Source organism: Penicillium griseofulvum (assembly GCF_001561935.1).
Source record: "Penicillium griseofulvum strain PG3 chromosome Unknown contig_79, whole genome shotgun sequence".
NCBI classification, from domain to species: Eukaryota; Fungi; Ascomycota; class Eurotiomycetes; order Eurotiales; family Aspergillaceae; genus Penicillium; species Penicillium griseofulvum.
Window position 1 is genome coordinate 2392401 of NW_024467420.1, and position 23393 is coordinate 2415793.

At 48.2% G+C, this 23393-nt stretch overlaps 7 protein-coding genes across 7 annotated transcripts; 4 read left to right on the plus strand and 3 right to left on the minus strand.

Annotated features, from left to right (window-relative positions):
* Nucleotides 1–455: 455 nt before the first annotated feature.
* PGRI_007970 (Small GTPase superfamily, Rab type) lies at nucleotides 456–4457 on the minus strand (the record flags this gene model as incomplete). Its single annotated transcript, XM_040788510.1, has 9 exons — nucleotides 456–500; nucleotides 563–2181; nucleotides 2255–2363; nucleotides 2423–2566; nucleotides 3037–3044; nucleotides 3539–3869; nucleotides 3943–4134; nucleotides 4214–4266; nucleotides 4388–4457. The coding sequence occupies 9 exons, from the start codon at nucleotides 4455–4457 to the stop codon at nucleotides 456–458; spliced, it is 2571 nt and encodes an 856-aa protein (XP_040652282.1).
* Nucleotides 4458–4828: 371 nt separating this feature from the next.
* PGRI_007980 (putative phosphoinositide phosphatase (Sac1)) lies at nucleotides 4829–7043 on the plus strand (the record flags this gene model as incomplete). The annotated part of the gene is made up of 3 exons (XM_040788511.1): nucleotides 4829–5033; nucleotides 5084–6810; nucleotides 6867–7043. 3 exons carry the CDS (start codon nucleotides 4829–4831, stop codon nucleotides 7041–7043), a joined length of 2109 nt encoding a protein of 702 aa, XP_040652283.1.
* Nucleotides 7044–7637: 594 nt separating this feature from the next.
* On the plus strand, nucleotides 7638–9311 carry PGRI_007990 (tetrahydrofolate synthase; the record flags this gene model as incomplete). Its single annotated transcript, XM_040788512.1, has 3 exons — nucleotides 7638–7655; nucleotides 7724–7861; nucleotides 7923–9311. 3 exons carry the CDS (start codon nucleotides 7638–7640, stop codon nucleotides 9309–9311), a joined length of 1545 nt encoding a protein of 514 aa, XP_040652284.1.
* Nucleotides 9312–9821: 510 nt separating this feature from the next.
* On the plus strand, nucleotides 9822–11504 carry PGRI_008000 (glycylpeptide N-tetradecanoyltransferase swoF; the record flags this gene model as incomplete). Its single annotated transcript, XM_040788513.1, has 3 exons — nucleotides 9822–10414; nucleotides 10473–11256; nucleotides 11307–11504. 3 exons carry the CDS (start codon nucleotides 9822–9824, stop codon nucleotides 11502–11504), a joined length of 1575 nt encoding a protein of 524 aa, XP_040652285.1.
* Nucleotides 11505–13114: 1610 nt separating this feature from the next.
* Nucleotides 13115–14378, minus strand: PGRI_008010 (RTA1 domain-containing protein; the record flags this gene model as incomplete). Its single annotated transcript, XM_040788514.1, has 2 exons — nucleotides 13115–13842; nucleotides 13904–14378. The coding sequence occupies 2 exons, from the start codon at nucleotides 14376–14378 to the stop codon at nucleotides 13115–13117; spliced, it is 1203 nt and encodes a 400-aa protein (XP_040652286.1).
* Nucleotides 14379–16173: 1795 nt separating this feature from the next.
* Nucleotides 16174–17497, minus strand: PGRI_008020 (fatty acid desaturase; the record flags this gene model as incomplete). Its single annotated transcript, XM_040788515.1, has 2 exons — nucleotides 16174–16500; nucleotides 16568–17497. 2 exons carry the CDS (start codon nucleotides 17495–17497, stop codon nucleotides 16174–16176), a joined length of 1257 nt encoding a protein of 418 aa, XP_040652287.1.
* Nucleotides 17498–20893: 3396 nt separating this feature from the next.
* Nucleotides 20894–22976, plus strand: PGRI_008030 (TLD domain-containing protein; the record flags this gene model as incomplete). Its single annotated transcript, XM_040788516.1, has 2 exons — nucleotides 20894–20936; nucleotides 21109–22976. 2 exons carry the CDS (start codon nucleotides 20894–20896, stop codon nucleotides 22974–22976), a joined length of 1911 nt encoding a protein of 636 aa, XP_040652288.1.
* Nucleotides 22977–23393: the final 417 nt, after the last annotated feature.

Sequence of the window (23393 nt, forward strand, 5' to 3'; positions counted from 1 at the left end):
ACGCTCGAACAAGAGACGGACATAATTCGGCCAGACGTAAGCATAAGTGCAGTCTATCAAGGTGGCAAGGGGTCAACTAGTGGAATTAGAGCCAATGTTGCATGACCTAGTACAAGACGTACATCTCCAATGTAGATCAGAATGCGCGTCAGCCAAAGATTACGTAATCACTTTATTCGCACCTTATCCATGGACCTAGGCATCCTCCGGCCTAGGCAAATCTAGGCAACCCCGGAATACTCAAGCATCAAGAGTATTGTGAATTTTATTAGGATAAAAGGATGCATTTAGATCTAGAGTATAGTGGCTACATACTGCACACCTTAGATGCGTCAAGAGACATGGGAAAGTTCTAGCATTTGGGTCTAAAGCACAAGTACAACTAGAGGTACAGTTCCTGTAAAAGACGAGAATATACAGGGTAAAATGAATTTAGCTTCGCTCAAATGATGCGCTTACTCAACCCGCAAGCACTGGAGGCGGGCCTCGGCCTCGATGACCTGTGAAAAGAAAAGTTGTTAGTAAATATGTTGTAAATTGCCACGAGATGTGGAAAACTTACCTCGAGAGCCTGTCTGACTTCAAGAACCTTGCGAACATCGCCAAGCCAGTCCTTGCTGAGAATCTTAGCCCAGCCCTGGAGAGTGTTCATTTCCCGAGCGGCGGCGTCAACATCGCCCTGCTGCAACAAGTTCTCAGCGCGTACAAGAACGCTCTCCACGTCATCACCCTCAGACAAAGCATCCTTCTTGAACATGACCTTGCTCAGGACAAGGCTGGCAGCGTGGCTGGCCACACCTGCATCCTCGGGGAGCAGGCTAGCCTTGCGGACTTCACTTGCAACTCGGCGGAAACGCTCGAAAATCTGAGTAGTGGATGGGATACCACGCTGGTAAGCGGTGGGGTTAATGGATGCGATAGCAGCCTCAACGACGGCATCACCGGCAGCAAGCTCCTTCACGGCAACAAGCTCACGGACGAACGGTCGGGGGGTCTCAGCACGCTCGACCACGGTGCGAACGGCGTCCAGGGCAACCTGCAGCTGCTGGGTCTTGAGGTTGGTGTCGATAACGTCGCTCCATCCAGCAGTCAGCTTCTCAAGCTCGTTGATATCAGCTGTGAGCTCAGTCAACTTGCTCAGACGGCCCTCACGCTCGCGTTCCACGAGGCTCTGGACCTGGTGGACATACTTGCGGTTCAACTCAATGGCCTGCTCAACAAGCTCATTCTGAAGACGCTGCTCCGCAAGCTCCTGAGCGTGGCGAAGCTCGGTGTGGACTTTCTGCTGGTATGCCATGGCGAGCTTCTCGCGCTCGGCCTCGAACTCTTCACGGAACGAAGCAAGGTCAGTGGAGCGGACTTCCTCAAACTGGCGCATCAATTCACGTGCAGAGTCATCAAAGGTGGCATGTAGCTTGTTGAGCTCCTCCTGGGCGGCGTTGCGGGCATCGCCGCGAATAGCAGCAATCTTCTCAGCAATCTTCTCCAGCTCGCCCTTAGCCTTAGCAACAGGCGCAGAGTATTTGCTAGAGTTTTCATCGGCGCTGATGACGGTAACGATGTCATTGAAGGTCTTGACCAGATCCTGGACAACAGCGTCATCGGCATCCCGCAACTGGAGCAATTCAATGGCGCTCGCAGAAACAGCAGGTTGTCTGGGCTCATCCAGAGAGACGGGGCTCTTCGCCTCGGGCTCAGGCTTCGTTTCCTTTTGCTTCGAGGCCCTGTCCTCCTTGGCCTTCAAGACTGCGGCGTTCCGATCCTCGGGCTTGGCGGCCGCGGACTTGGTTTGGGCCTCGTGAGCACTAGCGTTCATATGAGCTGCCTTCTTAGAATCGGCCTCGGCCTTCTCTTCTTCAGCAAGCTTCCAAGACAGTCCGCTCTTGCTGGGGATTGTGACGGGCTTTCCATCCTCTCGAGGTGCAGTCGGGAGACGGTTTTGGTTTCTCAAGGCATTGGGGAAGCGGCGGTAGAAGTCGCGCTCCTCGAAGTAGAGAACGCATTCTTCGCCGTAGGGAATGTACTCGGTAAAGAAATCGTGGAAGTTGTCGGACTTAAGGGCCAGGAAGATACTGCCACCATAGGCAAAGCCAGATGTGAGGATCAGATAAATCAAGAACCGACGGAAACGACCGGATTTGCGAGGAGCAGGTGCCGGAGGCGTGGGAGGAAGCTTAGGTTCTGGAAGAAAATCGGGTTAGGATGTGAAGGGTAGGCCTCAATGGTAATTGATGAATGAGGGGGGCCGTCATACCTTGTTCAGCGGCCTTCAAGATGGTCTCCGGAGGGATACTGGATTCGGAGGAAGGGGAGACTGGTGTCGGGCCACCGGTGGTAGGGGGCTTAGCATCGGCAAAGAATCGCTGCGCAGATAATTGTGAGTATAAAGAGATAGCAAGCTTACGGTTATGGTTGTCTTTACCTGACCTGCCAACCGGTTACTTGCACCGGCTCTGGACAGCCATTGCGACGGGATCCGTTGGCGGATAGGGTTCGACAGCAATTGCCGACCCGGAGCAATCGAGGAGCGCAGCATGACGAGCTGCACAATCGCCAAAATGAGTGGCTAAAGGTGATCAGAAAGATGGATGAGTACCGGAAAACGGGAATTGGTTGCTCAGTTGCGATCCGCTCCGATAATCCTGCGGGCGGTCAGGATGGCTTTGCGCGCCATTTCGTGCCCACTTCCATATACTACTGTGACATCAACGAGGTATAGCTTTGGATTCGATGCAATCAAAAAGATGAAATAGATATTGACCTATGTATATGGGAATATCTGTTTGAGGATATTGGCCTCTGATTATGTCTTCCGGGGTTCAATTGTTCAACACTAACTGAGAAATATATCGACACAAGCAACACTCATAATTACATATTATACATATTTTACATATTTTACATATTTGATGGCTATACCCAGCCTCTGAGGTAGACAAAGCTTATACATCTATTTGATCTACCTAACCACTAATGTATTGTAGGTCTTCATCGTACATACAGGCGAGGAAAATGTATTATTTGAGCATAACATACTAAGGATTCTGAGAACAAGGGTAACGGGAATAGCACGAATTCAGCCCAAGACATAGGACGAAAGAAAGCAGATGCAGACGCCAGGTGAGAAGAAACAAGGAGTACAGAAGGAACAGCACCGTCAAACCACCGACAGATCCAGCTGCAGCATATCTAAAGCCAAGTTCCATATGCGTCCATGGAAGTTAAATCCTTCTGCCAACGGGGAACTTGTGAAGCCTCAGTTGAGCAGGCTGAGCAAGGACAAAAGAAGCAAAGAAAAATCCGAGAGAGTTAGATTGATCATGAACCGAGAGTCTATCCCTCGGTTCCGTAGCGGGTAGGGAGTGTGCTAGAGTCTGATCGAATGAGATTGGCGAAATCATAGAAAGTCACAGGGTTATACCACCGTTGAACGATGCTGGGATATGTAGCCTTCGCCTTCTTTCATACGGTGAGCGAGGCGAGGGCGCAACGGCTAAGGGAAAATATGGTCGGGTAATTGTTTAGCAATTGCACGCACCGGCGCCCTGAGTTCCAGGGGCCTCTGGCCGCAAGTCAACACCAGGCCGAGGGGTCGCCCGCAAGTTCCGAGGGCCGGCCTGATCCAGAGGCAGTTTCTTGGCAATGGCGGTGAATAGTTCCTTGACGTTTGTCGAGGACTTGGCGGAGGTTTCAAAGAAAAGTAGGCCTGCTTCACGTGCGTAGGCCTCGGCGTCAGCCTCCTGGATTGCTCGCTTATCAGGGCTCTCTGTAACAAGATCAAGCTTGTTGCCTGCCAGGGCGATCACAATGTTCTCATTCGCTTGGCGCTGGAGTTCCTTCACCCAAGACTTGGCTTTGTCTAGCGATGACTATATGGTTTCATGCATGTTAGCTTCTATACTCGTAATGTAGTGAAAGGCACAATGTAGGGTTGGACCATACAGCTTGAGTGATGTCATAGACAACCACAGCGCAGTTGGCATTGCGATAGTACATCGGAGCCAACGACTTATAACGCTCCTGGCCAGCTGTATCCCAGATTTCGAACTTGACTGTGGTGGTATCATCGAGGGAGATGGTCTGTGTTAGGAAGGCGGCTCCGATTGTCGACTCGCGATAATCATCGAATTGGTCCTGGATCGGTTAGCATTTTGTTACTCCGTGTACATTCGGCTTGCCGCGGGAAGTAATATGGTGATCGTTGAAGACTCACTTTAACGAATCGGAGGACTAGCGAACTCTGGAAGATAGCGGTCGAGTCAGCGGCTGATAAAGAAGATCGCAAGTGTTATCCCAAACCTTTCCGACTGCGGACTCTCCTATAAGCACAGCATGTCAGCCATGGATCCAAATTCAAAAAAAGAAGTAAATCAACACTAGAACATACCAAGAAGGACGAGCTTGAACTGAGCAAATCTTGCGCCCGGGCGGGCTCCTGCTGCTTGCCTGGAAGCCATGATCAGGAGAGGATGGTCAGGAGGGGAGGGTCGAAAAAGGGTCGAAGGAGAAAGGAGAATGTAAAAGGTCGAGTAACTGTAATATTTCAAGGTCTTAAGACCTGGGGTAGAGTAAAATGGAAGTTCCAAACGGTACAAAAGATTTAGAGATTCAAAGACCTCGTAGTTTAAGGCAGACAGGAATAGATGACGGAAGGCCCAGCCACAAGAGCAGCGGGGCGGTGTGGCTGCGTACTGACCACAGTGGCCCGCTGTACCTTGTACCTTCCCCATTGTTTTTTTGGGAGTCGAAACTTGAAAGTTGAAATTTAACTTATGCTTGCTCTTTACGTTCTCTTGTAATCCTCATTCTTGGAGGTTCGGTTTCAAATATGTCTCCTATTCTCCCTTTTCGGGATATCAACCTACATGCGTCACCTTCCCACTATGCCTTTACTTCGCCATCATCACGCCAGGCACCTACTCTGGTAGTCGATCGACCAACTGGTGATTTGCGCTTGAATGATGGCCCCCTTCCAGGTGCTAAACGCATATCCAGTATCGCTGGAATCCTCGGAATTCTCAAATTGAAGCTTGGTAATTGCCCTCACAAATCGAAACTCAGGAGGTTGTGCTGACGTTCACAGATAAATACATCATTGTTATCACCAAAGCCCAGCCTATGGGACGGTTGCGTGGTCATATGGTGTACAAAGTTGCCGGAACGGAATTCCTCCCCATGCGAGAACGGCCGCTTCACGATACCGACGAAGATGCCTATCTTACATTGGTGAAAGACCTGCTTCGAAGGGGTCCGATGTACTTCTCCTACTCGCTAGATATTACCAATAGTTTCCAGCGTCAATCGCAAACCCCTCCTAATATTCCAATGTGGAAAGGCGCAGACGACCGCTTCTTTTGGAATCGCTTTATTCAATCCGATCTGATCAACTTCAGCGTCGGAGCAAACGACACAAGTGGAATCCGCTACGGGCCTCAACCCGGGGTTGACCCCTATATCTTGCCAGTGATGTTCGGCATGATGCGCATTACTCCTGCCCGGGTCAAGTCAACGTCGTTCACATTCGCGCTTATCACCCGGCGATCTAGACACCGAGCCGGAACGAGATACTTCACTCGCGGAATTGACGAGCAGGGAAATGTTTCCAACTACAATGAGACAGAGCAAATTGTGATATTGAATGATTCGACGGGTGGACTCTCTGGGTTTGGCGGAGGTCAATCAATGACAAGTGGCAAAGCTGGGCAGGACCTTCAAGTCTACTCTTTTGTGCAAACTCGAGGCAGTGTCCCCGTGTTTTGGGCCGAAATTAATGATCTCAAATACACACCGAAGCTTCAGGTTCGTGGAGTCGAGACTTCCGTCGAAGCTGCACGGAAACATTTCGCCGAACAGATCAGCATCTATGGAGAAAATTACTTGGTCAATCTCGTCAACCAAAAGGGCAGAGAGAACAATGTCAAACGAGCATACGAGGAGCTGGTTCGGTCACTAGTCACTTCCACATCTGAAAGCACCGAGGCTGATGAACGCACTCCTGAAAAGATGCATGTTTTGGAACCAGGATCCAAGCAGAAAGAGATGGACCGCCTCCATTATGTGTACTTTGATTTCCACAACGAGACCAAGGGTCTCAAGTGGCACCGTGCAGAGTTGCTCATGGGTCGTCTGAACGACGGGCTGACCCAGGGCGGTTATTTCCGTGGAGTGGAGAGTCCTGGTGCCCCTGGTGGGCAGTTGGATACTCGTTCTACGCAAACGAGTGTTGTCCGAACAAACTGTATGGATTGTCTAGATCGCACTAATGTAGTGCAGAGCATGCTCGGCCGCTGGGCGGTTACACGGCAGCTTATGGATGCAGGCGTTCTCCGCGCCGGGGAGACTGCCAACGATGACCAGGAGTTCGAGAACCTGTTCCGTAATATCTGGGCGGACAACGCAGATGTGGTCTCCAAGTCTTATTCCGGTACTGGTGCCCTGAAGACTGATTTCACTCGGACCGGCAAACGTACACGGGCCGGCATGCTGCAAGATTTGAACAATTCCATCTCGCGATATGTACGCAACAACTTTATGGACGGCCCTCGACAAGATGGGTTCGACGTATTTTTGGGCACCTATCTCCCATCGGACTCAACATTTGCCAACATCCAGCTATTCCTTGACCAGCGACCACTGGTCATTCAGTCGGTTCCATATGTTCTCGCTGCAAGTGTGTTTATGGTTTTGGTAGCGCTCTTCACAAGACGAATGCCTGATGCTACTGTCTGGCCGCTCCGCCTGTTTATGATCTTCTGGTTGCTAGTGGCGGTCTACTGTTTCCGTTTTGTGCATGGACATGGCATGCTCTATGTAAGTTCATTCCCATTCTAAATAAATTGAAGTATCCACTAACCCTTGTCAAACAGGTCAATTGGCCCAAGCTAAACACGCCGGTGGCTGGTGCTGAGGGATATCAGGATGCTCTCATCAACGCACGCTCTGATCCCATTGTTGGTAGATGGCTTCCGGCCAGGCGACACCAGCGCGGTATCAGTAACGCTCGTCTCGTCTTTTTAGAAGAGGGCAAGACTAGGATTGAGTAGATCATTCCGGGCTTCTTTCTACCTTTCTTTCGCATACTTCATGGCTGTATTTTTTATTATTCTTTTCATCACAGGCCTGTCGGCATTTTCCTTTTCCTTTTCAATTTTAATCATCTTCCATCGTCGATACACTGTTTCTTGTTAGGAGTCACCAGAGTTTCCTGTATGCCCCTTTTGTGATCTTTAGATAGTCCTTTTCCTGCTCAGATTCTCCCCCAAAGAGCTTCCAATACACGAACACTTTCCACCTACATTCATCTTTTTATAACACATCTTGCGACTTAGATATGATGTGCCTGATGTGCCCATTGCCGTCTAAACCTCGTCATGATAATTCTTTATAAAAGTTGATGAGATGATCTTCTGATTTTGACGTAGAGAGAGTCTGATGTCGTACACAGCGCACGGGCCACCTTTTAGGAAGACTCCCGAGGTCGCTTCATGGGATCCAGAGAATAAACTGTGAGAGCTACCGGGGTTTCTTTAATCACCCCCTAATTGAAAAGACTTCACGGGATTGAATTGTTCATGCCAGGGATCTGGAGCTCTATCCGCTTGCAGTTTTGCGCACGGCGATTTTCGACTCGTTCCACCATGACTCGGACATATGAGGTATGCCACTCGGCGCTTTGCGGGGCACCACTTCCGACATAAGATAGCATATGCTGACTTTGCAATAGGCTGCGATTACATCGCTCAACTCATTGCAAACAAACTATGCTATTGTGGAAGCGTTCAAGAAGTCCAAAACGAGGCAGCAGATCAACGATTCAAGTCTCCCGGAGACAGTAGAGTGGTTGAAGCGCATTGGATATAAGGTAATCAGGGATTTTGATTTCCTTACGAGTGAAGCTGATGTGAGATCTTTGTGTTTTCTAGCCTTCTGACCTAAATCGTCTGAACGCAATTCATGTGGCTGGCACGAAGGGCAAAGGCTCGACCTCCGCATTCATTTCAACGATCCTCTCCCAATACACCCGAAAAGATGCGGATCAGCCTGGATCCAACCTCAAAATCGGTCTCTACACCTCTCCACACCTTCGGTTCGCACGTGAACGCATAAAGATCAACAATGCCCCATTGTCCGAAGAGCAGTTTGCACGCTATTTCTTCGAAGTATGGGATCGCCTTGAGGACTCTGCTAAACTGGCGGGCGAGGATCCTGCGATGAAACCACAATATTTCCGATACTTGACTGTGATGGCATTCCATACCTACCTGAGCGAGGGCGTGGATGCCGCGGTGATCGAATGTGGAATCGGCGGTCAATATGACTGTACCAACGTGATCCCACAGCCCAAAGTGACAGCGATCAGTAGTCTCGGAATCGATCATGTTGATTTGCTTGGACATACGCTCGAGGAAATCGCGTGGCACAAGGGTGGCATTCTCAAGCGTGGCGTAAATGGGTTCGCGGCACCACAACCGCTAGGGGCGGAACAAGTCTTGGCCAAACGCGCCGAGGAGGCTGGTGCTAAGCTGGAGATCGTGGCTGGCCATTCTGAGCTTCGTCCTGAGAGCAGCAAGATCACACCTGGTTTGGCTGGAGACTTCCAGTACACCAACGCCTCGGTCGCAGTGGCAGTTGCCGCGGACTTTTTGCGCCAGGTTGGGATCGATGTTCCAGACGATATCATGAAAGCACCGCTACCGGCGAAGTTCAAGACCGGACTCGAGGAAACTCGCCTGGGTGGCAGGTGTGAAACCCGATTTGAGAAGAATGTCTCTTGGTATATCGATGGCGGACATACATTGGAGAGCATCCGGCTGGCTGGTCAGTGGTTTGCGTCACGAATCAAGGCCGACTCATCCTCCGACGATGTAGCCGCCAAGAAGACACGAATTTTGATTTTCAACCAACAGACTCGTAACAGCACGGCTCTTGCTCATGCTCTCCATGAGACCCTCGCGTCTGCCCTTGGAAACGGTACCCCATTCACTCACGCGCTATTCTGCACAAATATCACCTACAAACAGTCAGGGTTCCGACCCGACTTGGTCAGTATGAATACCAATGCTGACGACCTCGAACTTCTTCGAGTTCAAAAATCTCTTGCCGTGGAGTGGAATGCCATTGACCCTCAAGCCAAAACACATGTTTTTGGTACAATCGAGGAGGCCGTGGATTTTGCGCGTGAAATTGCAGGCCAGGAACGCAAGGTCTTGCAGAAGGACGAAGCTCCGGTCATGACTTTTGTTACCGGCAGCATCCATCTGGTTGGAGGATTCCTCGATGTGGTCGAGACAAAGCCACCTACTGATGAGTGATTCCCCGATGATTTGTAGCCCGGAGCTCCAATGACTCTCGCATTCTTGTATCAACTTGAGATATGCTTTTGGCTTAGCATACAACGGACATATTAAGGTGTTTTTGCTTGGATTTCAACAATTCTTCTGATTATATGGTTTTTCAATTTACAACTTGAATAATACTTTGTTCGAAGTCCTGTCGCTGTTTTATATTTATATGAGCATTGCATATGTGAATGCCGAGGTTGATGTAGGCCATTTAGAGTTCATGAGCAGGAGTTTTTCACTCTTCACAGTGGATTGTGAAAGTACTTTGTACAAAATGAAACGTGTCCATAAATAATAATTAATATCTATAGATGTAATTTCTATTTCTAGAGATAGTGCGCATAGTGAATTGTGTAGTTAGTTAGTTAGTTAGATGCTTCTGTATTAATAAGTCAAATTGCCCGCACCCTCCACCAGAGAGATCCGCATGTGTTGAAACGTGGGGCCTCCAATTCCTTCTTCCTCAACATCCCCAACACCATGTCTGATCCCAGTGATAAGAAGGGCAAAGCTCCCAAGCGCAACGAAGATGAGTCTGAGACTCCATCTGATTCGGGTAATGATAAGCCCGGCCATATCTTCATGGCCATCATCCATCCACAGGCATCTGCTGACACTCGAATTCCAAAAAAAGCTGAAAAGAAGCTTCCCCCGAAGTTCGCTTCTTTGCTCCTCGACCAAAACCCCGCCCTGAAGAATGAGCTAGCTACGATGGACAAGGACAAGGCCGCCGCCCTACTACACAACATGGACCTCTCGCAGATGTTGACCGGATTGGCAGTGGGAGGCAAGAACCAAAAGGATATGGCTTCGTACAAGTTTTGGCAGACACAGCCAGTGCCTGCTTTTGAAGAATCCGGAAAGAAGGAGATTACTCAGGGACCTATCAAGGTCATTGATCCAGAGAAGGTTTCTAAGACCCCCGATGCGCTCATTGAGGGGTTCGAGTGGTGCACTCTTGATCTAACAAACGAGGAAGAGTTGAAAGAGCTATACGAGCTTCTTAACGGGCATTATGTCGAGGATCATAACGCCATGTTCCGTTTCGACTACTCGGAATCTTTCCTTCATTGGTACGGTTGAGTCTTGGACCTTTGTACCTATTTCAGAACGCTAATGCTACATATATAGGGCCCTGATGTCTCCTGGATGGAGGAAGGAATGGCATGTTGGCGTGCGCGCTACAAAGTCGCGCAAGTTGGTTGCGTCCATCTGTGGTGTCCCCACTGAGCTACGAGTTCGCGGCGAGCGCATCAAGGTAACGGAGATCAACTTCTTGTGTATCCACAAGAAGCTCCGCTCGAAGCGCTTGGCTCCCGTCCTGATCAAGGAGATTACCCGTCGCTGTTATCTCAGGGGTATCTACCAGGCCATTTACACTGGTGGTATAATCCTGCCCACCCCAGTCAGCACTTGCCGATACTACCACCGCTCTCTCGATTGGTTGAAGCTCTACGACGTCGGTTTCTCGCCTCTCCCCCATGGCTCGACTAAGGCCCGCATGATCACTAAGAACCATCTCCCTAGCGAGACAGCGACCCCCGGTCTGCGACCTATGGAATCTAAAGACATTGATGCCGTCTATGATCTGCTAGAGCGATACATGCGCCGCTTCGATTTGAACCAGGCCTTTACACGGGAAGAAATTGACCACTGGCTGGTATACAAAGAGCAGCCCGGCAAGCAGCAGGTCGTCTGGTCATACGTTGTCGAGGATCCGAAAACCCACAAGATCACTGACTTTGTCTCGTTCTACAATCTGGAGTCTACTGTGATTGACAACCCGAAGCACAGTACCGTCCGTGCTGCATACTTGTACTACTACGCGACTGAGACCGCCTTCTCTGACAACAAGAAGGCCCTCAAGGATCGTTTGCAGCTTTTGATGAATGATGCACTGATTTGCGCGAAGCAGGTATGTTGTAATATGCTGTATTTAAATCCATATGCTAATCCTCTAATCAGGCCCGTTTCGACGTCTTCAATGCTCTCACCTCGCACGACAACCCCCTCTTCCTCGAGGATCTCAAGTTCGGTGCCGGCGATGGCCAGCTCCACTTCTACCTTTACAACTACCGCGCTGCACCTATTGGCGGTGGAATTAACGAGAAAAACTTGCCCGACGAGTCGAAGATGGGAGGCGTCGGCATTGTCATGCTGTAAACTTGACACTCTGGCTGGTAAATCTAACGTCGGATACCCCGAAAACGAATTTTTTTGCCTTGTATCGTGTTAGCGATCAGAATATGAAATGAAAACCCCTATTTTATGTACGAAGATCTTTTGGCTAGACTTTTGGCTGTAGTACCGAGTTTCGTGTTGGCCCTAACATTGAACGCCCTGAGTACCCTAGCTCCAAGTGTTACGGTTTTGAACCGAGACTGGCATCGGGTATGGCTGGTTTGCCTTCGCTGCCGTGATATAGACATCCTAGATAGTTTGAAGCTAGGCGACTTGGGGTTCTGGCTGTTTCAATGGGTTTGTTTTGTCGACTATCAACAACACAGGAATGATCGATGGAAGTCCAGCGCGCAGAACTGACCTCTGGCGCCTTCGCCTACCACGAAACAAGCTGCCATGCAGACACGGTATTCCACCAAGCTATATATGCGATGACCAGAACCTAGTATGGCTATTCATAGGGTTGTGAAATCCCAGGTCGTCCTGTTCCTCCACGGACCGCCAGCGCGTCCACCTCTTCATCTCGGCCATCTCGTAGCTGAATAGATGGACTCCGCGGTTGGGGATCGTCTCCATTACTGTGTATTGCAGTATCATTCGTAAGAGGTCGCTATAGACTAATATCCGTAGTGATTCGAGTGCGAGGGCCGCAGAGCGGTGATTGTAAACCGCAGTGATGGCATTGCTAGGGTAGCTGAGAGGATAGAGGGTAGTGGTTTCAGTGGCTGCCAATTTATTAACTCCGAATGAGATTAGATACGCTCGAATTACTCACTAGCTTGGTGGACTTTCTCGCCAAATGGACTTCAAAGCACGATGGTCACCAAATACAACCCAGGGAGTCAGTCTAACTCATGAGGCGGTTCCAATTTCGTAGTTTGTCGGACTCAGTTGAATTTTTGACCTTTTGCTTCCCTCCATCTGTGATATATCTTTGATAGAAGCTCACGGCGGGTTTACGTCCATACTCACTATTATCCATACCATAAATACTAGAACCGAGCACTGTTAGGGCGTATGTAAATACCGTACCAATAGACCATACAACTTGAATACATTTAGTACCGAACATTTCCCGATACCATCGGACGCTATGTAATATTACACTGTGCCCTAAATCTTCTTCATATATCAAATTTTGTCATTGGACACGAAGTGGCTGGTCTTGGCGAGCTACTTCGTCTAGGTAGAAACTCACAAAAGCGTGATGCAAGCCCATCGATTCTGGGATGGTATAGTGATTTGTAAAAGACAGGTTTAAGTATTGATTTTGGTATATTGATTTCCTTGTCACGATCTGTTTATTTGTTATTTGTCAAGTATGGAATATATGAACGTAAATGATCTTTAAGTCAATGAGGTATATGCAAGACATCTAGCACAGTCCGAGAGCCGTTTTCGTTGAACACCTGGTCTATATGATTTGTTTTCACATGAGTGTGTAATCGAGAGAAGAAATGAAGAGCGCAAAGGAGAATGCAAACAGAAGAAAAGGAGGCGAAGATGAAAGGAAATATGAATATAGGCCGTGGTTCGTTCAAATGTACATTCACATGAAAAACAGCCCAATTAAAAAAAAGAAAAACACCAACTCAGCGATGGGTAGTGTATGTATCGCGGTAGGGGGATGGTTCCCGGCTGTGGAGTGGTATATTGTCGTCATAGACGTCTTGATCGGGTAGTCGCTGCATATTCTTCTCGCCATTGCCCTTGCGGCAGCTTCCGCAGCAACAGGCGCAGCCGTTACAGCAGAGCCATTTGCCGATGCCACTGGGGGGCATTTTTGCATCCGGACCCTGTAACACGGCACCTGGCGGCGCAAAGTTCCAGACGCCAATAGCCAACACCATGGGAATAGCATCAAACACATACATATACCATTCATGGTATGGGATGGGATTTGACTCCTCGGTGCCGGCGGAAAATTCAACCAGGCGGTAGATGATGCGCACGGTGATGGCGACTAGACTGCCATATAGGGCATAGAGCAGTCCACGCCAGTTTTGCTTCTCGCTAGGAAGTCGGCCAGATCGCTCAAGCTGCAGCATCAATCGGTGGAACTGCACGGCTAGCACCAAAAAGCCCAAGATGAAGAGCTCCTGGATTCCGATGCCGCCCATGTAGATATGGATACCGTCCATTTGCTGTTTGCCTTTATTATTGGCCATGAAGCCACCGATCATTTGGACAATGAAAGAGAAGATGTCGAGCACGACAAATATCTTGGCTAGCAAGGAGGGCTTAAACATGCTGATGCGACGATCAGGAACGAAGAAATGAATCATACGAGCCAGAACCATGTAATCAAATGCATTAACCCCTGTATTGAAAGTCAGTATTATAAAGCTGGGGGGTTGTAAAGAAGAAGTAGGGGGCCGTACATAACGGTGCCAGAAGAATAAACATCAGGGAACTTGTCGTAACGGGCTCATTCTGCTGATTGCGAGTGCTGAAGGCGCGGGTTGTGTAGGCTACGAGCTCCCACACGACTCCCATGAGGACGACCCAGACAAAGCCCGCCTTGTACATAATCGCCTGAACGAGGTGTGCAATCGTGAGGATCCCGAAAATTACAGAGGCAGCTATCGCGGCCCCAAAAGATGGGTAATATAGGTATAAGGCGTCACATTCCGAGGGTGGTACCCAACCATACTTGTCGGGTGCTATGGTGGGCGTACACGTGCTGGTGGGCAAATGCAAGTTCAAAGTCTCCAAAGTGAAGCCAAATCTAAAGTCATCTTTCGTGGTGGTCGCTGTGGTGGTCTCCGGGTTTGTCGCCGTAGTGGGGGTGGCATCCCGCGGAAACACCTCCGGCTGGGGGGCAGCAGTTTGGACAGGGGATGCCCGGGCCATCATGGCCGACACCAACACGAAGAACAACCCCGATGTAGAAAATCTCATAACTACAAGACAATATGGCACAAATAACCAGAGAAAGGGATGTATCAGGTCACAATGCCTAATAGAAAGAGATGCGAAAGTGCAGAGAAAGACACAGTCAAATTCATTTCAAAGAAGGCCGATAGCGACCAAGTACTTAGTTTTATATCAATGTCTGATACCTGGGAAAAACTAACACATACCTTTGCTATCATGGTTGCCTTGCAATAGACGAGATGATACTGGGGGCCAGAATGCAGTTAAAAATAGCATTGGAGATGTTGAGGTTGAGGCTGACGGTTAGAGTGTTGAAAGCTTATTCCGAAACCGGTAAGGTTAAATACATATACTTCTGTACTATACAGAGATTACACGTACTTGCAATTCGCCTCTAAATATACCCAAATGTGCAGGTACAAGACGATTGAGAAGCTATTCAATCACCGTATGTATAATTGCTGGTTAAAGTGATAAAATGATTTTGAGATGACCTCGAGGCCAACCGAATCCCAAGTAGTGATGGCCGTGTCAATGATCCAGAAGACGGAGACCCATTTGGCGGATAGTACAGTGCCGCCCAAGTCTTCCTCCACTTCAACGATGATTTTGAAGGTTGGCTATCGATAGGCCATTACATAGGTTTTAACTCCGCCACCATGAGTATCTACTCAGGTCTGGCCATTACCACCGCTAGTAGCTAACACGAAGCATTCTGTTTGATCACCATGATACGTGGTAGCCTCGTTCCATTAGTCTATAGACATACAATGCCGTTCGATGTCAGCATCACGCTGGACTCAGCCCCATTAACCTTGATGTAGACGTCAAGCTAATGCGCTCAACGTCCACTAATGTCCTCTAAGCACCCTAGAAATTCTTCTGAACACGTGGGCAGGACTCTCAATCGCTTGGCTCAGGATCCACAATCGGCGAACGCAGAACTGCCATTAGCACTCTTTAGCACTACAGTGGAATTATTGCTGTGCACAGCCTGCCTGGCTATCACTGCCATAACCTCCAAATGAATTGGTATTGCTATACCGGTGATTGTGGCAGCCTTCTACTCGATTCAGAAATTTTACGTACAGACTGCTAAGCAGCTTCGGTTGCTCAATATTGATGCCAAAGTGGTCTTGTTTTCCACCTTCCTGGAGCTAATCCTGGCCCCGGTGATAGCGTCAGTACCAAAGCCTTCCTGGCTCGATTCCTGCTCTCCGTACATATTGGTTACATGATAGTGTCATGCGTATTGCAACGATTAATACTTCGTAGAAAATATTCAAATAATCAAAAGCGCCACTAGATTAATTAAGGATCGAATTAGATAATATATTGCAGCCTTGAAAAGCCTGGAAAGCTAATTGATTCCATGTCAGCACTTTTTCGGGGTTTCAAAGGTTAATGTATGTCAGCGCTAAGCTTCCAAGTGAAATTAGCCCTAACTAGCGGGAGACCCTGTAATTTTTATTTCGTATTTATAAGTGTATGTATTTCACATTGCTGTTTTGAAAAGTATACATTTCAAGTATTGTGTACATTCAGCGTTTTGATGCAATTATTAATTTCAATTGTATTAAATATGGTAATTATTAGTGTATCATGACCGATTAGTTCGTATTTGAAGCTCTCCTTTTCTAGAAACACTAACGCCACACTAATTCCCCACCAACAGAATGCTCCGATCCTTTGTACCCGTCAACACGAGGCTGCTAACCAAGAAGTACACCTCGGTAAGGGCCGAGAAAGCCATCGTACACCGCTCCCACTAGCTTCAACGTCGCCTGGATGCCCTGTTCTGCTCTAAATGCAGTCCGGAGAATCGCCGAGTGCGACTGCGTAATAGGTCTTCGCGCTGTTTTAGACTCATCGCTCTCTGTTCAGCACCAATTGGAATCATGCATTGAGCTAGGTGTGCATAATTCTTTCGCAACAGGTGCACAGTCAGCATGAGGTAGTCCACATTGTGAAACACTAGCGCCTGCTCGTCCGAGTAGCGTTCTTGATCTCGAAGAAGCGCCACTGGATGCTCCCTCCAGTGGCGCCGGGGATGCAGATGATGCGATGTGTGGTAGCCATCGTTGAAGCAGAATCGGTTACTCTGGAGAAGAATGTCAGTTTAGGAAGTCCGGCTGAATATTGACTAGGTACATCAGGTGAAAACTTACGGAAACATCGATCAAGGTGATACTAGACCTGAAATCTGACGAAGGATCATGGGGATCCACAAAGGCGTGTTGGCCCCAGTTCCCTGCCATCAATCCAGCACGAAGTGTCCAAAGGGGCAAAAGGAAGACACAGAGCGTGGCCTGTGCATGACAGTAGCGGAACAGCAGAGCTATGACCAGGAAGTTACTGAACTCCCAGAAAGCTGTCTTGAACGAAGTGGAATACTGGCCCTTGCGAAGAAAGTACAGCGGCAGTTCCAGCGAGATGAGAAAAAAGAAGCGGCCGACATAACGGGCAAAATCGACGATCGAGTCTCGGTCGTACCACATGGTTGAGTTGAGGTCTCGTGGCCCATTGCCTTCCACATGGTGCATCTTTACGTGGTGGTAGTAATACGAATTCCACGTGTAACCCATGAAGGGATCGATGATATATGGGAAGAGAATGTCGATCAGGCGATATTGAGATGCCAACACGCCATTCATGTGTACGTACTGGTGCTTCATGAGCGTGTAGCTTCCTGCATACCACACGTGCACGATCCAATGGATAAGACCGTGGATCCAGCTGAAGTGATAGTAGAGCCAGAGTGCGCTGGGGATGGAGGTGGTGAGGTAGAGCAGGAGGTGTGTTATCATCACTACGTCGGTTGGGAAACGCACGATGTCCTGTGCCCAGCGGATATACGGCTCCAGTAGGTCCTGTCGGATGGGACGGGGCAGCTTTTCCCGTAATAGATGTGTTTCCCAGAACTGGAACACCGTAGGGTCGAAGTCAGGATCGGAGGCCTCATTGAGCGACTTCAGCTTCTTCAGATTCTCAATCTTGTCTTTGTTGCTGTGCTCATGTTCTCGCTCATTCTGACTTAGAAGCTCCTCTATCACCACTAGATCCGGAAGTGTCAATTGGGGGTCCACGGGGAGATGCATGTTGTTGCAACATAGGAAGGAGAGAGATCGAGGGTTGGGATGTTATACTCTTAACACTTCATTCCCAACCTATATATAGGCATATCAAATCCCAGCTAAAATAGAACACTAGAGACAAATATATAGAACTTATTAGGCAGACGGATTTGAGACATACTGTACGCTATTTTGATCTAGATGAGACCTAGGTAGCCGCGTGCCGAGTCTTTTTTAGCTCTTGGCAGGTACATGATTTTCTATTGCTAGTGCCCAAAAAGGAAATTGTGGGGATTATTGTGGAGGTCAACTCGGCAGCTTTCTCCCAATGTAAATCTCTACATGTATCTATGGAAATCAAGCGGGAGGGGAAGATGTTAAGGTAGTAATGGAGGATACCTGGCATCACTTGTAGGTAGCTGGAACAAGTCTACCATACCCCAATACTGTAATTCAAGCTTCGTGATCTCATAACGTGAACCTCTGTCCACGGGAAAGTCGGATCTATACACCACATGCAAAATATATACATAACCGGGACCCACTATCCAAATTCACCTCTCGCGAAGCCCTGGAATTTCCTATTCAAGAGGTGCGAATACCCTCAGTAATGTGAATTGCTGTATTAACAGCCGGTACCTTCTAGACTTGAATACCTAATACCAGTGGAATAATTGAGACTTTACCAACCGCGACAAACTCCCTACCACTAGTAATAGCCCTTTATACCGTGGAAGATCAATGTAAAACACCTTCAGATTATTCCACATAAAACTATTCACTGGAAAAAGTCATTCAGGCCCGAAAACAGATATCAGATGGGAAAGGAGGCTCATTAGTCTATAGTATAACGTTTTAGATATTAACACTCTAAGGCACAAATTATGACTGCTAACAGGATTCGCAGCACTTGCTAGATCGCAGACGTAAAACATGCATTGCTTCATTGACACTCGGGGGAGGATATGGCAGTTTCTAAGCGCTAGTGCGCCATAACAGATTTTCCCTACAGTATACCTTGTAATATGGGCATTCTATACGTCTAGACTCAATAACGTCACAACAACTCTCTAGATCCCGCTTGATTCCGGCCGCCTACCTATCTGTAACACTATGAAAAGGGATAAAACATCTTGAAAAGACCACTGAAAAGACCAAAAGAAAAACTACACAGGGTTGTATAAGCAGGCGGCGATTCTTCATATACCTGAGTCCTAGGCTTTTCAGTAATCATCCCCAAGGATTGTTCCTCCGGGCGTGCAATTGCACAATTGTCACCAGATACCGTGACACTCAAGGGACTTTGGTATAAGTTATATCCATTCTTGAAGTGGTGACTGTGTCTGATGTAGCATACTACCAAGAAGCCCTCTACCATTCCTCTTTAGGGCACTGATAAAGTGGCCACTATGATATGACACCGTAACTGCCTTTTCAAATAGGATTGTCTTTGCAGAATAAGTAGCTACCAGTTTACAACGAGAATTTCACGAAATGATTTCTTCAAGTTCGGCTAGAGTGTCCACAACGTTAGCTATCGTCAACGGATATAAAATTTTCGGCTCGTCAGTTCGTGAGCTTTCGGGATGCTCGCCGAGTTCGGTTACGAGGTCCGTTGAAAATCCGGTTGCAGCCAGATGTTGAAACGTGCGAGCAATTGACGGTACGTATACAGGACAGACATTAACCAACTCACGTCCTATTCATGGATATTGGTCACTTTAACTGCTGAAGAGAAATGCCACTCGAGCGGAGCTCTCATTTTCCTCACCGACTCATGTGTTATTTCTCCAGTATTTGAAGCTGTCATACTAGGTCGTTCAAACCATACGCCAGAAACGCAAGCCGATATTCATATACCAGGCTGTGGCTTAATTTCCATGACAGATGGTCAAGCAGAACATCAAAATCGACCGATTCGGCTTGCCCCGTGGGATATCATGTAGTACTCACGATCTGGATGCGGTAGTACACTTAACTTTCAGCGCTCAGCAGAATGAGTCTAGGTCTCAATCCTCTATCCTCTCGAGCAGGTGGTATTGCATGAAATTATACGAAGAATACATACACATTTACGATACATGCACTAGTTCGGTAATACCGACATACACAAATACAAATACTGGCATACGCTCATACAGTTAGACGGTGGATACTCCATACAGGGATTTGAATTAGAGTGCGCCAAGGACTAAATCTTTATTTGGCTACCTAAAGTAGCGGCCCATACGAATCTTAGCACGGCGTGCAAGGAAAATTTCCCAATTCAGTATACGGTGCAATCCATGAAGGATTCGGTGCTCCATTGTTGAGCGATAGTTGAAGTTTCTTCGACCCGCAATTCAGCGCAATGGTGCCACTCAGAATCAGCAAGTTGACTCGTTTGGTTATCAGAATAACAGGCGTTTCAGCCTCGTGTATGAATGCCTTCTCCTAATAGGAGAAGGAAGTGATTGCCAGTGATTCCATATCGTTAGCTGCATTGTCAGGGAGTTCTCCACATAAATCACGCGCCGACTATAGAAAGTCATAATTCAGCTGGATGCCAGGCAGACTCCATCCATAATAGTTGAAGACAATGCGTGGACTCTCCCTTCTCTTGGAGATGACACGAATAGCCTTCTGGTCATGATGGGAACACTTTTATTGGAAACACGCACAGACAGAAGGCCATCCAATCAACATGATGTCCAATCTCTGATCTCTGATACGCTGGTTCATATCATAGTTGTGCTTAGTATACGAAGTAGTTGAGGTGAGATTTCTAAGGACATGTTCTAGTGCTGTCTCTCTCAGAAGCATCTTGGGCTTGGCAGGTCTCTTGGATTGGTTCGAAAGCCTGAAAGCTAGTCAACTGGCGCATCTGCCAAATTATCAAGGGCGAATGCATCATGCCGGATACAGTACCTGGTATATAGCGTGGAATGGTGGTGGTACAGAAAGAAGAAAGAACTCCGAATGTACGTGCAACAAATGACGGTGCCCAGGTAAATTTTCAGAGCTACTCATCTTGGCAGGTGGTGAACTGGAGATACAGAGGCCTAGCCCAGGGTCGAATCACCACGTGACAAGTATTGTTGTGGTCATGTGCTGACGAGATAAACTGCCAAGGTGGGCACATGATCTACCATTACGTAATTTTACCTAACGATTTGAGGCCTCAGGCATCACGGGAAGAGCCTAGAGCGTTATGCCTCAGGCAACTTCTGACGTCGTCTCATTGATTCCGCTCTTTATGTTTACTACATATGGACTGTTGATGCCGCTTTTGTTGGAGGTGATTTGACAATTTCAAACCACTTAATTTCCCAAGTCTTTCTCTTCTGCCAGTTTCTCGCTTCATTTGACCTCTTGAGGACTGTGACAAAACGCAGCCGTAACCTACCTAGCAGTGGGGTCGTTCCCGCATCAACCATAACGATGGGTGCAGGGCAGTCTAATGAGAATGGTGCATCATCCCCAGGTGAGTTATATCTGTCACATTGATAGTTGGGTTTATGAAACACATGGATGTCCTCCTCTCTTCGTCACTCGCAATTGTCAATTATGTGGCTTCGACTTTGACATGGACTGCTCTCCGTCTGGTCAATAACATCTTCTCAACACCAGTTGTATCTAACCACATGCATAAACAGAGGAATTGAGCTCCATCCTTGCCGAGCGCTTTGCCACAAAATGCTTCACGCCATTAGAGCTCACGCATTTCAAAGACAACTTCTTCTCTCGGGCCTTAGAGCAAGGAGGCCTGCGGTACTGGAATGAGAAAGTCCTCTCAGACTTCTTGGGTATCCCGGATGGTATCTATACCTCTTCGCAGAAACAACCTTTAGATGCAGGGCCGGTGGTATTCCGCATGGTCTCTTATCTGGGAGCCTTTCCATTCCAAAACACGCTCGCACCCAGTGTGCTGACCTTTGAGGCCATGGTTAAAGTGGTTGTTCTTTTGACTGAGCGCTATGGGAAAGCACTGAAACGGGGACACAAAGATCGAATTAAATTACTCTTTGGCAGCTTGGCTGATGTGGGGAGAAAGACTCCTGCCGAGTCTAATGGAAAATCTACAACCGAGGAATCCGAAGCTTTAGCTGGGAATTCCCATGCACAAGGTTTCTCCGTAGACGAACCGGCCAACGATGAGTACGATGATGATGAGGACGATGATCTTGCGCTTGCAGCACTGGAATCTCTTGATGCGATTGAAGTATTCAAACATGACCACCGTGTTGACAAGACCGTTTACGAGGCACGGATTTCCATCGATACGTTCCGTCGTTTGCTTATGCTACTGCTTGTCATTGCACCACTGAAGCCATTGGAGTCTTTGAAGGTATATACGTCTGGAGTGGAAGGTCAGCGTATGGAGTTGGTTAAGAAGGAAGCAGACAGTATCATTGCAGCCTTTTCTCCGGAAGAGCGTGATGGTGGGATATCTTACAAGGCTTTTGCCCGAACGATATCGCTGTCTCTGCCATATCTGTTCGATCCACTGACTGCTCTTTTCGAGCACATGCTTTTCAGCGAAAACTTGAATCTATCTCAACGCCGCCAAAGGGATCTAGCCACGGAGAGCAAACAGGAGAGCGCGGAGAACGAAGAAGCACCCTCACCACCGGCTGCACTTACACTTCCGGGAAGCTTCGAGTCGGCGATCTTAAACCCAACACTTAACTCGCATCTTTCATTCTTCCTCCCCTCCACATCACCCGACATCAATATCCTCCGAAGTGACGTCAAACTACATCCTGTCTTCTCCACAAGCGCCCACGGGTCTTCCTTAACATATTTCTCCCATCACGTCCTTACCTGGCAATCTGCCACTCTCCTCCTCCTACAAGGATCTTTAGCAGACTCATCTAGCGATGAATTAATAACAATAGGCGCCTACATTCCCCAACCGTGGAAAACCTCCATATCAACCTCAAGCCCATCTTCAAAAACATCCGACCTCCTCCCCTGCCTCTTCCAACTATCCCCAAAGCACATGCTCCTCCCGGGTAATCCCTCCTCATCCGCAACAAAGCCCAACACCCCAACCGCCTATTTCTCACCCAATACCGGCATCGCAATTGGCTGCAAAATTCCCGCCCCGTCCCGCACGCAGCAAACCTATCCGTCCCCGCACGGAGCAGGCAGTCTCATCATCGATTCCAACATAGAAACAGCAGAGTTCCACGCTGCACCGTTTGGACACAATGGCGTCTTCTTACCTGCTGCCAATACGTCCCCCGAAGACCAGCCGACAAAGATCAAGCTTGATCTTTATACCCTAGAAATTTGGGGCATGGTCCGAGATCCGGAGGCGTCTTTCTCTGCAGACCCGAGCTTGAGTCCCGTGGAGATACAGCGTGCGAAGTGGGAATTTGAGGCGCGGGAGGCTGAGCGCCGTCGTAATATAAATATCAAAGCTGGGGCTGGGGATCCAACGACCGAGAGTGCGAGGTGGCTTTTGGAGGCGGCTGGTATTATTGGAGATCAGGCGCGATATTCTGGTGGGAGGGGCTAGGTCTCGTCTGTTACATGTGTACCGAGCAATCATCTTTTTGAATGTCTTACGTGACGGAGCTGTGGGATACCCTTTGCTACTTAATGTCTTCTCTATTGAGATAGGAACGAGGCTATTGCAACCCTATCAATCACCTACCCTATAGGCCTGAATTTTCTGGCCACCTAAAGCTGGCGACATGCTTAGCGACATCTTTGCATACAATTTAGCTACCGTCAATCTAAACCTACTTGAAGAGCCTAATGCTACTTCCGCCGAACGTGGGAGTTAAAGAGAATAGCCAGTGCATATATAGTTAGAAGATTGTAGCAATTCATAATCGTACATTCAACAACTGACACAGATAGAACATTATATATTGTACAAACATCAACCCAGAGGTTGCAACGGGTTCAGAGCCCCATATAGATCCGATCT